Genomic DNA, 17,096 nt, shown 5'->3' with positions numbered 1-17,096 from the left:
TGTTTATATTTCTAGTACCTAGTACAGTGTCTAGCAGAGTAGAGGTACTCAATAATGTCTGCCTACTGATTGACTGAATGATTAGGTAATGGGATGAGATTTTGAAGGGAGCAATATCAGGCCAGATCAATGACTTTGGAAAGCAAGGAAGAGTATAGTGACTGGAGTTGATGTGAAGACTAAGAATAGATGACAGAGGAGGGTTGAGACATAGAGCTGGAAGAAAAGGAGGGCCTCTTTAAAAATTAAAAAGAGAAAGTGATTCTTTTATGAGATGATTCTATGATTTAGTTTAAAAGTCCAGATATTAATGATGAAACCTCAATATTTTGTATCATTCTGTTTGTCAGCACAAGACTTGTAGTATATCTCACATCTTGCAAAGATTGGTAAATAGGTTTGTATCACTAGGGGATGTTGTGTGTAGCAGCGTTAAAACTGATCATTCCTTCACCGATGTTTTCTTGGGGCATAAGTGGCATGATGGTCAGAGTACCACTGTGAAGCTTTCTGCTAAAAAGTGGTCCAGAATGTTTGGTTTATGAATTATCAAAGCAGTAAGACTATTTTGCTTTTTAATTTCTGTCCTTGTCATAGAACATAGTTGGGGTCTCTCAACAAGAGAAGAAATACTCTTTTCATTTAGCAAGCTGACCCTCTACTCAAGTCATCAATGATTCCTTGTGTCCTATGGACCTATTTCTCTGATACAATCTGGTCTCTACAAAGGAATACAACACTCCACTCCAGCCAAGGGAGCCTGTGGATGCCCAATGAAAATGCCATGCACTTCCCATCTCTCCCTCTAGGAACAAAGTCCCTTTTTTTTTCCTCTCTACCTACAGAAGTTCTATTCATCCTTCAAGGTTCAAGTCATATATCCTCTATGAATTCTGGTCAAGAATAACCTTTCCTGCCCAGAATGTCTTTACTGCTGCTACCACTGCCTAGTGACATAAGGGATCATCTCTGCTGTCAATGCAGTTTCCTGGATTCTTCTACTGGACAGAGAGCTCCTTTAGTACAGAGATTCTTCCCTCCCTAAGTCACTTCATCAAAAAGAATTTCCTCAGTGTCTCCTATTTGCCAGGCATGGGGCTAAGGATGCTGCTGGGAATACTGCACTGTATCAACAATCTGGTAGCAGCTGCTGTGAGGGTGCAAAGCCAACAACAACCAGCTTACAGAACACTGCAAGCCCAGGTCCTTTTCATCTGCTTTATTAAGGAAAGCAATGTTAAGGGGTTAATAATTTTACTTTAACCCAGCATACAAACAACATCCACCTAGTTCAGGGGAAAAAGCCAGCACCCTGAATTACAGACCAAATACAATTTGTATTGTATCAACATCAGGGTGTACAGCCGGGGAGCTCTTTAGAACAGCTGGCCCAGAGTCACACGTCGCTCCTGCTGTGGCTCAGAGCTCTGAGAGAGAACCCTAACCTCTGCACTTATATAGGCTGTTCAGGGCCGACCTCACCCAGGCTGGGTGTGGAAAAGTTCCCCACCCCCAATATCACATCAGATACAAATCAACAGCCCCCAATTGTCTCAGTGCTGGGAAATACAAAAACATCCCACTTTATCTGCCCCATTCAAACAAAGGCCAGAATCATTGAAGGTCAACAGCAAAAAGTCCCACCTTAATTACTGTTACATGCACTGAAGACGAAGCAGCCTCTATCCTCAAGAAACTCACACTCTATTGCACTTAACTGAATTCTCTTCAATGCTCAGCAAACAACAGGTGTTCGACAAACAGCTCCCGAGTGAGCCAAACGTCGATTTCCACTCATAATGATTCTCTGCAGTCCTGACAGCAGCATGAATACAGAACTGCAGATGCCACAGAAACAGATGCTGTCCTAGGGCATGGTGTCCCCTCTCTGGAGGAGCCCCTCTGCTGGGAGCTGCTACCCATCCCTGAGAAGCACCTCTCCTCTGTGTGAGCACCAGAAGGCTGCTGCTGCCACACAGGTGACTCCTGTTCCTTCCAGAGGCTGACACTATCTGCAACAGGCACTTAAGGTGCACTAACTAACACCATGCCCAAGAGATAGCAAGAAAGGTAACAGTCCTGGCCCCCAGAGAGGTTACAATCTGACTGAATTAGTGCAGTTGCCAAAACTTCTAAAGATTGACTAAGGAAGAGAAACCATGGGAAATAAGCCCACAACTGAATGTCAAAACAGAACAATGCTGGTTTAGAAGCCTAAATATCTCTCCTGCAGATATTAACTACAGAAACCACATAAGCACCACAGAAGTATGAACAGTTGTCATTATTATTATTTTTATAAATAGGTGTTACAAATATTTACTGGACAAGGATTACAACACTAAGAGCTTAAACATCTGACTTGGGGACCCTTCAGACCTTTGAGCTCCATTTTGCTCCTCAGCCAAACCGTGAACATTTGATTACAAGAGTCAGTATGAATTTGCAGCCAACAGTGCTGAGCTGATACGTTAATGCAAATGCAGAAATATTAAAGGCCAGGAAATGGGAAGTGGCACCCAGATGCAAAGTACTGAAATAGGGCCAGGATCACTGCTCCATGTTTCTTTTTCCTTTTTTTTTTTTTTTTTTTTTTTTGCTATCGGCAACATTTACCCTAAGAACCACAAATAAGAACCTTTAAAGGAACTTAAGTAATTAATGCTCAACACTGTGACGGCCATGGGAGGAAGAGGGGCCGTTATACACAACTAAAAAGAGGTCAGCTAAACTTGAACTACCCTCGTGGTTGACACCTTGGATTAACACGTACTTTAGCATGTATTTTAATCCCCTCCTTCCTGATAAACCCCCATGCCATCCTTCCCCGGGAACCACCTCTTTAATGGGAACACAGTCAGGGGGCATTAATGGCTTCTGCTAGAAGAACAAGTATTAAATGCATAAAATAAAATATGGAGGATTAGAAAGGAAACAACTAGTCTGGAACACAGCTATAAAAATATTTTTATAAAACCCCAAGTTCATAGTCCCCAAGTTAAGAATTCCTGATCCAGAGAAAAGGGGGTCAAAAGTGAAGAGGAAAGAAAGCAGAGAAGCTATGCAAGGGGGAAAGGGAGGGACCCCTGTCAGAGCGCAGAGCCAAGTTAAAAAGGCAACAGGGAGGAAAAGCAAGACCACCACCACCGCCTTCATCAGCATCCTTAAATAATGAAAGCTAACATTTACGTAGCACCTACTTATGTGCTCAGCGCTGTACAAATATTATTTCCTCTGAGCCTCACCATATCCCATGAGGTATGTGCTTTTATTATTCCCATATTACAGATGAGAAAACTGAGGCAAAGTTTAAGTGAACTTGCCCAGGGTCACAGAGCTAGTGTCAGAGGCAAAATTTGAATCTGGTCTTCCTGACTCCAGGCCCAGTGCCCTATCCACTGCACCACCCTATAATATGCCCATAATATGGACATCTGCTATTAGATGTTACTGAAATTACACTATATTGGGATCTGGTAATCAAAACTAATGAGTCACTCAATGTGAAGTCTCAAAAGAGATTAATACTCCCTAAACAGGTAGTTCCTTCAAACAAAACCAACCTTCATCTGGCAAAAGATTCCTCAGTTAGAAGTAGAAGGTAATATTTGTAAAGAACTTAGCACAGTGCCTGATGCATAGTAGGTGCTTAATAAATACTTCTTCCCTTCCCCTTAAGCCCAGCCTTTTACATATGAGGAAACTGACCCAGAGAGATTTAAATTATGTTCCAAAGTCACCCTGGTAAAGTCAGAGATGGGCTCTGACCCCAGATCCTCTTGTCTCTAAATCCAGCCAAGGAAAACAGCAGCAAATTAAGTAAACTTTGTGTTATTATGAATAAGTGTAGAGTATATTTTTAAATACTTCCAAAGAGCCTCCATGTGATTAAAAAAAAACTTTCAAAGAAACCAGTAACTATTTTCAATGTTGTAAGAAAACAAAGATAAATAACTTGTTAAATAAGACTGAGAATGTGAGTTGTTTTTTATGAAGGCAAAGGTCAATAAGTAGAAAGCACTCTAAACCAATAGTTCAAGTCCCCTTCCTTCTGACCTTATTCGAGCAGAATCAGGGAGCTCAAAGTGAGCTCAGGAGTCACCTAGACCAGCAGCAGCAATTTCAAATGCAAATGGTGGCTAAGTACATTCTGATCCCTGGGTGCTGCATGCAGACTTTGTTTTAAAATGTAATGTTATCTATGTGATAGGGTATTGCTTTTTTATCTTGTGAAATACTTCCAGTTACATTTCTATCTGGCTCACACAGTGGCCTGCCTGCAGCCCAAAGTCTGGTGCTGACAGCTCCGACTGAGTCCATCCTCCACCTGGGGCAAAAATACCCATTTCAACCTCCAGGGATGAGAAACTCTGTGTCAATCATGGCCATTCTCATTCTGAATGGCTCATCAGAAGAAATACAGTAGATTTAAATTCACCCTAATTTCAATTGGCTGATAGTTAATGCCTTCTCAGTATCCTATAATTCAATTAAATTTAATTAATGCATATTAAATACTAACATATATGCACATGTGTGATATATATATATATGTATATAATGTCTGTATGTATATAACATTCACCCTCTCTATATTTGTTACAGAGGAAAGAACAATGACGTTGGAATCAAACCCCACCTCTGACACTCTCTGTGTGACTAGACAAGTCTCTTAGCCTTCTTGAGCCTCAGTCTCTCCAGCTATAAAACGAGTAGATTGGACTCTAGCCCTAGAGTGATGACCCCATGAACCTCATCTCTCCCACCATTTCCTAACTTCGGTCATCACCATCTCTACACAGACGAGTCTCTCTCTCGCTCTTTGTCACACACACACACACACACACAGCGCCATGCTCTCTCCACAGGAGCTCTCCAGGCCCCACAGTTCTGCCGGCCTACTTGCCATCTCCATCTCAAGGGTGCTCCATTAGCACCACAAATTCAAAATGTCCTACCCTAAATTTATTACTCTCCTCTCACTTCATTTAATCAGTTGCTACATTCTGTCATTCCAGCCACTTTCCCTACAAACTGTCTTCTTCCCTCGTTCTATGATGACCTTGGTTCCCAAGTCCTTGTCCTCTCTCAGCTGCACCCCTGTCATTCTCTCACAGCAGTTTCTCTACCTCCAACTGCTCCTTCACACAGTTGCCAAAATAATCTTCTAAATAAATAGGTCCGATGATATTGTTCACTGGTTCGAAAACATTTTGTAGGTTTGTGCCTATGGGATTAAGTCACCCTCCTTTGCCTGCCAATACAGGCATGTGGAGCCACTTTTCCACTTGGTTCCAGACTACTACCTTTCACTCATTTGGGGCTGTAGCCAAACGGGACTGCCACATGTTCCCCAAACTTGTTCTGCCCTGTCCTGCTTCTGGGTAGATCCTGTCTCACCCACAGGACATACTCCCTCTGAAATGAGAGGATCATAGGTCCAGAGCTAGAAGGAACCTTGGGGACCATCAACTCCAATCCTCTCATTTTGCAGAGTCCCGGAAATAGAAGGTGACTTCCCTGAGGCCATTCAGGGAGTGAGGGGCAGAGCTAGGATTGAGCCTAGGTCCTTCCACAGCTCTGTGCTGTCTTCTTCCTCAATGTCAGATTTAGAGGCCATGTTCTCCAAGAAGCCTGACCTCACCAGCATGTGATACTTTTTTCTCCAACACATTTCTTCAAATCCTTTGTCTAAGACTTCAGATTCTACCTTCTTTCCTACTTTCTTGTGTACATGTCTTATCTCCTCCCATCAGACTGAAAGATTTGCTTGAATTAAACATCAAAGTAATTAGAGGAGCTTAAGGAAAAGAAATCCCGCCAAGAATGAAATAGGATTGAATGCACATATGCACATTATGCCCCATCACAGTCTCACACATTCCAACAGAGGACTGCGGGAATAAAAAAAATGTTGGCCTATGGTCTTGATTTATTGATTGGTGATTAGTATGCCTAGATCTGATTTCACCAGCCAATAAAACAAAAAGTAAGTGTAATAAAATTGCCTAACGTCCTGAAACAATGCTCCAAAAAAATATCACATATGAAACAGAATCCTTAGGTTAAAAGAAATTTACAAATTAAAACCAACCATGCTCTCTGTAAGTAAAAATGTGGATAGAAATAGAAGCTACGTCCTAAACAGAGAGGTAATATTTTAAATTCATCCTGAAGACTGAATTTTGTAATTAATTGATCCATTCAAAATACAATTGTAAAACTGAAGATTTATGGCAAACGACTTAAGTTTTGTTCATCTTGTGTGATTTGTATTGATAAGGAAACAAGCTTTTGCCTAGTGATTGCAAAACGGGGCACTACAAAGGTCTACTTTAAATATATTGAAAGTAATTTACAAAGGAAAAGAAACAAGGAATACCTTAAAAATCAAACATGACTAAGGATGAAGAAAGGCACCGAATAAAAGGAACTCCCCATTATTTCTCAAACTGTCATCAACACCCAGAGGAGTCACTGCCCTTTCTCTTCCTCCACAATGCCAAGCATTAACAAGCAAAGAGGTCAGCAAACAAATCATTTTCCTAAATACATTGTTTTATTTATGTTGTTTCTCATTTCAAAATTACATTTTTCTTTCTTCAGTCATCTAATTAGCTTATTTATCAGTTGTTCAAAAAATAATTTTGGGAGACTCTAGGTCCATATTAGATTTAAAATATCCTATCAACCATATAACTACTTTAAGATTTGAGCCTTGGGGAGACTTAAGAGTGTCTCATAATTTTTCAAGAGTCCACTACAAATTACCGGAGCTCTTGCTCCATATTTAAGTACATAAAAAAATTTTAAATAAGACAAAAAGTGCATTTGCAGAACATACATAAATCTGAATCATATTTTTGTGATACATTTGTTAAAAAAAGTATTCAAAATTAATTTTAAATATGGCCTAGTTTGAATTTTAGTTTCTATAACTTAGTAAATTTATATTTCCTAGGTCTTATATAGATGAAAACAAGATAGAAAGTAAAGTATAAATGTGGTATAAATAAAACTGGCTATTCAATATTTTCCCAGGAGGCAACTACCCTCCCTACTTATAGCAAAAAAACAAAATACAAGTACATATTACAATTCAGGTGTTCTTCTACCTTTACATTAAAATCAACATATACCAGCTCTTTCTGTAATCTCTCAAGGAGTTTAGAAAAACTCTCTGCTCGATTTCCACTAATAAACAAAACAAAAACAAAATAAAACAATAAAGCTTTCTTCCTAGGCAGCTCGTGATTATGCTTAACAAGCTTAAAACAAAATGTGTCAAAGATCAAGAGTTAGTTATCTGAGATGTCAAGTGCACAAGGTCAAAGGTGTAATTTTATTAGGTCAGAGGTGGTGTAAATAAAATCTTATATGTCAGGGAAGAAGGGTCACAGACAAGGTATATATGATATAAAGACATCACAGATGACAAGTAATAACTTTAAGTAGTATAAGTATGTTCACCATAGATACCTTCATTGATTAAAAATGAAACTTTGCAATGAGTGGCTATAAAATTGCCTTACTAGAAACATAATTCACTCGTATGCCATTTGGGAAACTTATTTTTAAGCCTATTCTACTTTCTATGAGAAGAGACTGAAACTGAAAATAAGCTGTATAAATTCTGTGAGAATAATTTAAAAGTATCACTTAGGTAGAAATGTAATCTTTAGACCCATTTCCATTTAACACGAGAATGAATTCCTTTCAAAATGAAACAGAATTATGAAATAAAGACAACAGAAGGTCAAGCTGCTTTGTTCATAACACTTTAGACTTTCCCCTTATCTCCCCACCTCCTGAATTCACAAAGTCGACTTCAGATCATACAACAGAAATATTTTTTGAAAATTCTGCTTGTCTCTGATGTGTTCACATTTTTTATGCTGTGTGGTGGGGCACTTCATACACATCTGTACAGCTTCTGCCTAATGAGAGCTAGCATTCACACAGGGCTTTGAGATCTGCAAACTGTTGGAGGTGTCATCTCGTTTAATCTCCACAACAATCCTGTAAGGGACGTGTTATTATTCCCATTTTAAAGACGAGGAAACTGACACTGAGAGAGGTGAAATGATTTGCCCACAGTCACACAGCTACCAAGTGTCTAAGGGAGGACTGGAACTCAGGTCTTGCTGACTCCAAGTTCAGCGCTCTTACCCACCTAGTACACCACCTAGCTGACCCATTATCAAAGTAAAGTGGAGAATGGAAACAATTGTGTAGATAATTGAAGCAAAAATAAACAAAAAATATACCTTCTCTTAAAATGCCCAAGTGATTTCAGGAAAATAATGCGTTTTACCTAATGTGTCTTCATATCTACTTTAACTTTAGATTCCACATTTACTACAGTATCCCAGTTTTAAAATGAGGAGATCCAGAACTCTGAGTGGCCACTCTCAGGTATTTTGTGCCTAGAACTTCCTGTCCCTTTGGAATACTCCCCTTTCAAAAATCACTAACAAGCTTCTGGAGGGTTTCTTATTTTCACAGGAGTAGTAACATGCAACAAGTTGCTAGGCCTTGAAAATAGTTAAAAATACAAAGGAAAATCAGCCTGAAAACAGGTGATTCCACAAAAGAGATGTATTGTTTTTTCTCATTCAGCAAAATACTGAAATGATTACATGCCACAAGGTCCTAGATTCCTGGTATTGGGACAGGAAGGCTTGTCCAAGGTCACAGAGGCCACAAGGCCAGGGCTGTTGTGGCTCCAAGGCCGGCTCTTAGCAATCCATCAGGTGGCCTCCTTTGTCTAGGTTCAGAAATTTGTTTCGCAGAAAACATGCTCCTAAGTGGGTTCTTCCTTTAGGTTAGGCTTTCAAAGTGGCACTTTATTCTTTGCCAGGACATATTTCTGTGTATTACTGATGATTTCTAATACCTGTGGGGTTTGGTTATCTATTTACATGACATTCTTTATAGAACAGACACAACTGGATGTGTTTTTCTACAGGCTTCTGGACCTAAAGGCTAAAGAGAAATACATTAAACCATGGAAGTTTTTTCTGTAAAACTCACCACTTCTTCATCTGAGAGTTCACGTCCTTGGATACTGCTGTTTTCTCTAACAGCTTGTTGGTGTTTTTTCCCTTTGATGTGACTGAAAAGATGTACCTCTGAAGAAATCTAAAAGTATAAAATATTAAAAGTAATTATAAATACTGATGATGAAACACATGATACACTATCAGATAATGCCCAATAAAGCTAAAAGGAATGTTAATCTATATACAATGCAACAGATAGTCTATCCAATGACAAGTACAATTCCTAAATCACTACCTAACACTATCCTCTCTTGGGGGTAATACTGAGAGTTACCCAGAGAAAACCAGCACCCTGGGCTGGAAGAGGCCCAGGAGTCACAGCGCAGTGACCCCTGGCTGGGGGACATGGCTTGCCTGCTCAGCCCTTCCTTTTTCCCAACTCCGTGACATACAATTACTGATTCGGTCCACTTGCTCTGAAGCAGAGACAAACCTGTCCAAGCAACACGACAGGAGACTTTGCTCTTTTGCACATCCCAAACGTCAGGATGAAGCCCTTGGCATGAGAACTAAAGACAGAAAGCAGCATGTGCTGCTGAGGGCTTGCTCAGGAAAAAAGCCTACCAGGATCGCACAGAGCGAGCACTGCTTCTTCCGTTCGTATGGTGTAAGTTTCGGGGCGTAATCGGTATTAGCGTGTCTCCCGCTGCTTAACTCGGCTGCCTTTTCCTTTCTTTGTTCAATCTGTTCCATGTGCCTTCGGATGCTTTCATCATGCTATAACAAAGCAAGCAATGCACATTACATGAAGTGGCCCTGAATACCATGCAGAAGAAATAGCATTATCTTTAAAGCTTCAAATGAAATGAGGGAAATGTCCAGCTCCAAGTGTTTCAGAAAGTACATTTCCTGGCACCATGCCAACACATACACCTACATAGACATCCAGGCTACCTCAACATTCTTTCGTTGTCTCTGTGTGACTAAGCATAATCACAGCCAATTAAACTATTCCTTGGTTTGTTGCAAGGAAAGAACTTCATGAACCATCAATGTGCACTGATGTTATTAAATCATATCTGACTGTTTCACAAAGGGCAACAAAGTACAATGTGTCAAAGTTATAATTCAAACATAGTACAATGTTTCTCTTATTGAAATCGATCCATGAATATCACTTAGTTTTCATAATCAACTTGGCCAAACAGGATAAGCCTACTTCAGTATAGAAACTAAGTCTCACACCTTTTTATTTCTGTGGGTGAAATTGGAATCCCTTTTTAAAAATAATAATTAATTTTTAGTTTTCAACATTGCTTTTATAAGATTTTGAGTTCTAAGTTTCCCCCCTCACTCCCTTCTCTCCTTCCCAAGACAGCATGCAATCTGATATAGGCTATACATATATGACCATATTAAACATACTTTCACATTAGTCATGTTGTAATAGAAGAATCGGAACAAAAGGGAAAAACCATGAGAAAGAAAAAAACAAAAACCAACAAAACAAAGGGAAAATAGTATACTTCGATCTGCGTTCAGACGTCATAGTTCTTTCTCCAGATGTGGATAGCAGTGAGATTAGAATCTTAATGCTGATGCTTGGGCTAAGGGGCTTGTATTATACATATACAAGCATAAAGAGACAATATATGGTCTTTAAACTTTAAAGAAATATTCATGACTCTTTAAATACAAAGAATTCTACCTTTAGTTGGATCTTTTTCTGCAGCTCTTCTACAGCCTCCTGTTGAGCCGCAGTGAGTGCTGCTAGCCTCTCTTCTCGATCTCTGTTAAAATATGATAAAAGTTAAGAATCGTGGATTCAGCTACAGACATCAGACTTACATGACATGGTTTTTACAAAATGAGGAAGGAAACAAGTGGATGCCCATTGATTGAGAAATAACAAAATAAACAGTGGTGTATGACTATCATGGGATATTGCTGCACTCTAAGAAAAAAAAGAATATAATGAATATAAAGAAATACAGAAAGATTTATATAAACTCATACAAAGTGAACCAGGAAAACAACAAACACAATGATTACAACAATGTAAATACAAAGAAAAAAAATTAAAACTGAACTCTGTAATTATAACAACCAAGCTTGACTCTGAAGAAAAGTGATGAGAATAAACATCTTTCCCTTTGCAGAGGAATGGGGTGGAAAGCTACAGGCATGGGATGCTGCATATACTGTCAGGCTTGCTTCATATGTTGGTTAGTTTTGCTGAATTGCCTTTTTTTCTCTTTCTCTAATATTCTTTGTTATAAGGTATGGTTTCCTGAGTAAGAGAGAGGGGAGGGATGTAAGGGATAAAAAATAGAATCAGAGGATACCAATCACATTTTTTAACACAGAAATGAAGACTCAGAATATATTTCTAATAAAAAGCATCCAATCTATATGCTCATGAATTCAAAGATCTTGGCAACAAAACAATTCAATCAAAACATGTCTATTAAGTACCTACTATTTCAACAAGTAGAAACAGGAGAAAAGAGTACATGTCAGGGATCAAAGGGAATGACCAAGGCAGAGATGAGAGGGTTCAAGATGAGAACACGGGAGTGAGCAGTCCAGCTTGGAAAGAACATACAGGACATAAGGGGAAGGAATGTGAGGCAACACTGCAAAATCAGCTTGGAGCCTGACTATAGAGGTCACCCGGGCACTTCAGGAGAAGGAACTTGCATTTTAACAGGTAAGCAATGGGTTCTTTCCAGAGGCTTTTTGAGTGGAGAAGTGACATTGCTGCTGCGGTGCATTAAGAAGATGATATGGCAGCAACGAGGCCAGAGGCAGGACAACAGCTAGGAGGCTGTTAAAATCATTCTGCTAGAAGGGTGAGGGAAAAGGGAAACATGGAGGACACAGTATCGAAGGAAATGGCGACTAAATGGATGTTGGGAATAAAGACCCTATTGAGCCTAAATGACTCTAAGAATGAGGGTGGGAAAGGGAGGATGGAAGGGAGGAGGAGGCAAGTATGTGGGGAAGACTGGTGGCTCTGTGTTGGAGATGGTGGCAGGACGTCCAGATGAAATATCCAGCAGGTAGTTGGAAATATGACCCTGGGGCTCAGGGAAGGGAAATAGATTTGGGAATCGTCTGCATAGGAGTAATAATTTAAACCACAGGAGGAAAACGGATCAGCAAAGAAGAGAGCGTAGGGAAAGAAAAAGGGGGCCACGGCAAGAGCTGTGGCAGTGCCCTATGTTGAAGAAGTGGGAAGAAGATGAGGAACCAATAAAGAAGAGAGATGTGAATCAGGAGGGCACTGTCCTGAAAGGATCCTCACATTTTAAAATGTGTAAGGAAGCAGAAGGGAAGCATTTGACAGTTTCCCTAAAGAAAACAAAAAAGTGTAAAGAAGTTGCTCACTCTCCAGTGAGACCAACACGAAGCCAATACCCCAGAGAGACAGAAGAGGCGAAAACTCCTAAGTACAACAAGACTGACAACAGGTCTTCTGGTGGTAGCAAAGTAGAAACTAAAGAGGCACCCTAGGGAATGGTGAAATAAGCTGTCACAGAGTAACACGATGGACTATTACTGTGCGGTAACAAGTGACAAACAGGACAGTTTCAGAGCAACCTGTGAAGACTTGTATGAGCTGATGTAGAATGAAGAGAGATGAAACAGGAATAGTAACACCACTGTAAGGAAGAAAAGTGTGAAAGACTTAAGAACTTGGATCAAAGCAGTGACCTAGGGGTACTCCTGAAGTCCAATGAGGAAGCATCCTTCCGACAGAGAGAGAATGGAGTCAAATAAAGAATGAGAAGTTGTTTGTGGACAAGGATACAGCACGGGTTTGTTTTGATTCCCTAAGCATATTTGATACAAGAATTTTCTTTTTCTTTTCCCATTGGGGTATGGGAGGGAGAGAGGAGTTAGGGATAGGTTGCTCCCTGCCTCCCCTACCTCCAAAAAAAAATAATAGAAAAGAGGGTCATCAAAGCATTTTTTTTTTAACGTAAAGAAGGGTTAAAAGGAAACACGGTTGAGCAGGGCAGATTTGAAAATTACATGTTGAACTAATTATATACTTAAAAAGAAAAGCAAACTGTATGTAATTGAGATTTGTCATTTTAAGCACAATCCTCTTCAGTTCTGACATGTATACATGAATGCTTGTTTTATTTGGTATGTGTTAAACTGAGAATAAAGAGAAATCCAAAAAAGAAAGAAAGAAAAAAGGAAATCAACCTGAGAGTATTTTAGGACACTGGCCACTGGACTAAGGTGACTGATTGGACCCAGAAAACTTTCATCTTTTAGCTGGCAGAAGACTAGAACCTAGCCTTTGGTGGCCTTTAGAAAGCAGCTCAAAGGCCATGCTGAAGAAAGAGTCGGACCTTCACCTTTCCTCTTGTGCCTCTTGAGAGTGCCACAAGGCTGAGTAGAGGTTCCTCTCCCTCCCTACCACTCTCCTCATCATCAATGGTGGCTTCCATCACAAGCACATGGGGAGAAAAGGTGGGCTCAAGTGTCAAGAGTCTATGGCCTGCACTTAGGATGCTGCTTTGGTGATGGCAGAACCTCGAGTCAAAATTCCTACTAATGCTATGGTATGGGTTCAGGTTCTTCCAAAAGCGCACCACAGTGCCCTGAGCTCGGATTTCAGCTAAACCTGAAGCTAGAGGCAGTGGAGAGCATGGCCAGTCTTGGGAGTCACGCGCTCCTCCCAGGAGCAGGCCTGGAGGGTTCAGAGTGCCTTGGAGAGGCAGCACAGGGAAATCATAATAATGACATTACAATGACAGTTAAAAAGATCCATATCCATCAAAATAATTACAGAAAATTTTTTTTGTGGTAGCACAAGAACTAAAGCAAAGTAGATGCCCACAGACAAATGATGGCACATGAATGTAGTGAAATAGAAATAAATTACTGTTCTGTAAGAAGCAATGAATCTGACAATCACAGGAGCACAGAAAGACAAGAGGAGTCAGGGAAACATTATACACAATGATTAAAACCATGTAAATCTAAAGAACTATCATCACAAAACAATAAAAAAAATGAGGCAAAATTAAAAGAACAAGTATGGTCCAAAGAAGAGACGTGAGAGTGTGGAACATTACATATTAGTGTCTTTTCTTATACATTGATCACTTTTTCTAAATTTATCTCTCTCTGATTTTTAATAAATTGTTATAAGGAATGACTATCTGGCAAGTGGGGAGAAGTAGGAGAAATACATGGGAAGCTAGACCATGTAAAAACAAACAAAATAGCTTTGGTTTTCATAATGGACCTGGCCAAACTGGATGTCTACTTTGGTGTAGAAACTAGGACTGACATTTTATTTCTATGGATGAAATTATAATGTTATTGCAGAAGCTTAGGCTAAGGGGCTTGTATTATATATACAAGGCATCAATAAAAATCCTTTCAAACACATAAAAAAAGAGAATGATGGGGAGGAAGGAGGGGATGTGTGGATGCCTTAGCCACATGTACTCACTCAGCATGTGTCTCCTTTCATGCATTCTAAGTCTGTCTGCTCAGACGCCAGGTGGATTTGTGGGACAGCACAGCCAGGTTATTATGGTAGACATCTTCTGATGCTACTGTTCTTACTATGACCAAGACAGTTCTGTAAATGCCTTTACTTTGAATTAACTGTGCACTCTGGCTGGCTAGTGGAGGTAAATGCATATGGTGGGAGCTCGCAAGCTCGAGTTTTAGGAGTGCAGACCCTCAAATATCAAATAGTACCTTGAAACTAGGGAGTAATCATCTGGAGAAAGCAACCTTCACTTGTGAGTTGGGTGAGTAGTCCCAGAGTGAGTATATTCCCACCTATAGCTGGAAGGGTCTTTAAAGATCAGCTGGCTACAAGTGCCTACTATGTTCCAGGGGTGGGGGAGAGGGAGAGGGAGAGAGAGAACTTATTGAATGTTTACTATGTGCCAGGCACTGTGCTAAGTGCTGGAAACACAAACAAACAAAAAGGCAGTCCCTTCCTTTAATGAGCTTACAATCTAATAAGGGAAGACAATAAATGAAAAAGAATGGACAAAGGTCTGGCAGTAGGAAATGGTAGAGAAGTCTAGAATAAGGAGCACAGTAGGAAGAGGAGGGAAGAAGGAGTGAGCATGGTTGGCTTAGACGCATCATCACATGGAGGTTCCAATTGGAAGCAGGGGCAGAACAGAAGATGTCCTGAGGTGAGAAGGCTGCTGGGAGTCTGTAGCAGGGATGGCAGAGAAGGAAGGGAATGAGCGACGTGTAGGACTAGAGGTCACACAGAAGAGAGAGGAGACCGATTCTGCTTGGCTCAGAGGACAGAACAAGACGAGCCAGTGAGAAGCAGATTTCTATTTAATATGAGGACAACTTTTCCTAACCAATAGAGCTGCTAAGAAGTGGCGATTCCTGCTTCAAGGAAAGAATTAGCCTAGATGACATCTAAAGTCTCTTCCAACACTGTGATACTATGAAAGCCTTTCCTTCTAGGTCCCTTGTAGCTCTTGAATCTTCATGATTCTATGAGCATTTTACACTTCACTTAAAAGAATTGTGGACAGATAGATAAGCCTCCATGAATTCTATAAAACTCTTACCTCAAATTAGGCCCTTTCTATAGAGTCTAAGCACTACACATGCTATCACCATTAGACTATGAAAATGTTTAGGGTACAGAATATAAAATATTATCTACAATGTTCCCTGTGGGTCTGAAAAAAATCAATTAATAAATAACCCTTTTGGCTGAAACAAGAAATCAGAAAGAAGTAAAGGATATCAACTCTGTTTTATCACTAACTAGAAGAATACCTAAGACAAACGACCAGGTGAATTTCCTTCTTTAGAGTAATGATCCTCCATCACACATATCTGTAACAATGTAGAACTCTTGTCCCCTACAGAAGTCCTTATACTAACATGATATGCATCTTAAGGTCTTGGTGCCCTCAACAGCAAATATCTACTGAATGGGAATTTGTGAATGATGCTGTGCTGGAGGAGGAGAGTACTAAAAGCTACACAGACAAGCCCTCACATTGTATGCCCTCTATGAAATAAATGTAAGCTTCTGGAGGCTCATCTGTATGTATCTCCCAGGCTTATCACAGTGCTTTTGACATAGCAGGGACTCAGCTAAAAACTGCTGAATTAATAAATAAATGAAAAGCATTTTTAAAAAATTCAAAATGTAGGAACTAATTCTGTTTCTCCCAATCTATTAATCCAGGCATAGAACAAATACAAATTCTACATCTAACTGAATTCCAACAATAAAATTACATAAATACTAAAATAAGCTCTGCAAAGAAACTTGGCACAATTAGTCTTTTATACTAAGTTTGCTTCTCCACATAACTTAGGAAAAAGATGATTGATGAGAAACACTAAGCATTTTATGCAATATATATCTCCCTTGAGGTGTCTAAGCAACACCTCCATGAGATGTTTCTGGAAGGATGTTAATCTGGCTTTAAGGAAAGTTTTGGCTCATTATGGAGCCGGTAGGTAAACACATTCCCCATATATAAAGACAGGACAGGGAGCATACAATAATACCACTGGAAAACACTCTCATTTCTGTTCTTTTAAGGACAGTAGATTATGCTTCCTTTTAACAAAAAGGGAGAAAAGCTGGTCTAGTTAAGACTCTACCTCAAAGCTTTAACTGCATCATTTGTCTTCTCATAAAAATGCGTAAAACAATTTCACAGAAGCTGAAGGTCAGCATTTCCCCTGTTAACTCAACAGCCCATTCATAAATCACTTTTAAATGATGAGGCCTTTGAAATACCTACACAATGAAACCACTTGGATGGCCTGACATTCATAGAGTGTTTTTAGCTTTTCAAAGTACATTTGCATTTGTTAATTTGTTTTATCTTTACAACAAATCCTGTGAATTAGGTAGGAGAGTTACTAAGAGTAATGTCGTAAGAGTTCATACATAGTGGATTTTAATTCTCTTGACTATAATTTATTCAAAAATAGTATCCAAATCATTATATGGAAACAAGTTAATGTACCATGAGGGTACAGGGATTTTCAATAGGCAGTATTATAAACACTATTTCTTTCATAAGAAAATTTAATCACCACCAGATGCATAAT

The 17,096-nt window shown here is 39.6% G+C and overlaps 1 protein-coding gene across 3 annotated transcripts in view; it reads right to left on the bottom strand.

Moving 5' to 3' along the window:
- The window catches only part of SCAPER (S-phase cyclin A associated protein in the ER), a 422,044-nt gene that overhangs the window by 259,356 nt on the left and 145,592 nt on the right, over positions 1-17,096 (bottom strand). For all 3 annotated transcript variants that reach the window (XM_036734646.1, XM_036734647.1, XM_036734648.1), the window contains 3 exons: positions 10,711-10,792; positions 9,627-9,779; positions 9,034-9,141 (listed from right to left, as the gene is read on the bottom strand). In XM_036734646.1, coding sequence (XP_036590541.1) covers positions 9,034-9,141; positions 9,627-9,779; positions 10,711-10,792 — 343 coding nt within the window. The remainder of the gene's footprint in view (positions 1-9,033; positions 9,142-9,626; positions 9,780-10,710; positions 10,793-17,096) is intronic.

Source organism: Trichosurus vulpecula, chromosome 8 (assembly GCF_011100635.1).
Source record: "Trichosurus vulpecula isolate mTriVul1 chromosome 8, mTriVul1.pri, whole genome shotgun sequence".
NCBI lineage: Eukaryota > Metazoa > Chordata > Mammalia > Diprotodontia > Phalangeridae > Trichosurus > Trichosurus vulpecula.
The sequence above is the reverse complement of the archived record's forward strand: the minus strand, read 5'-3'. Positions and strand labels throughout refer to the sequence as shown.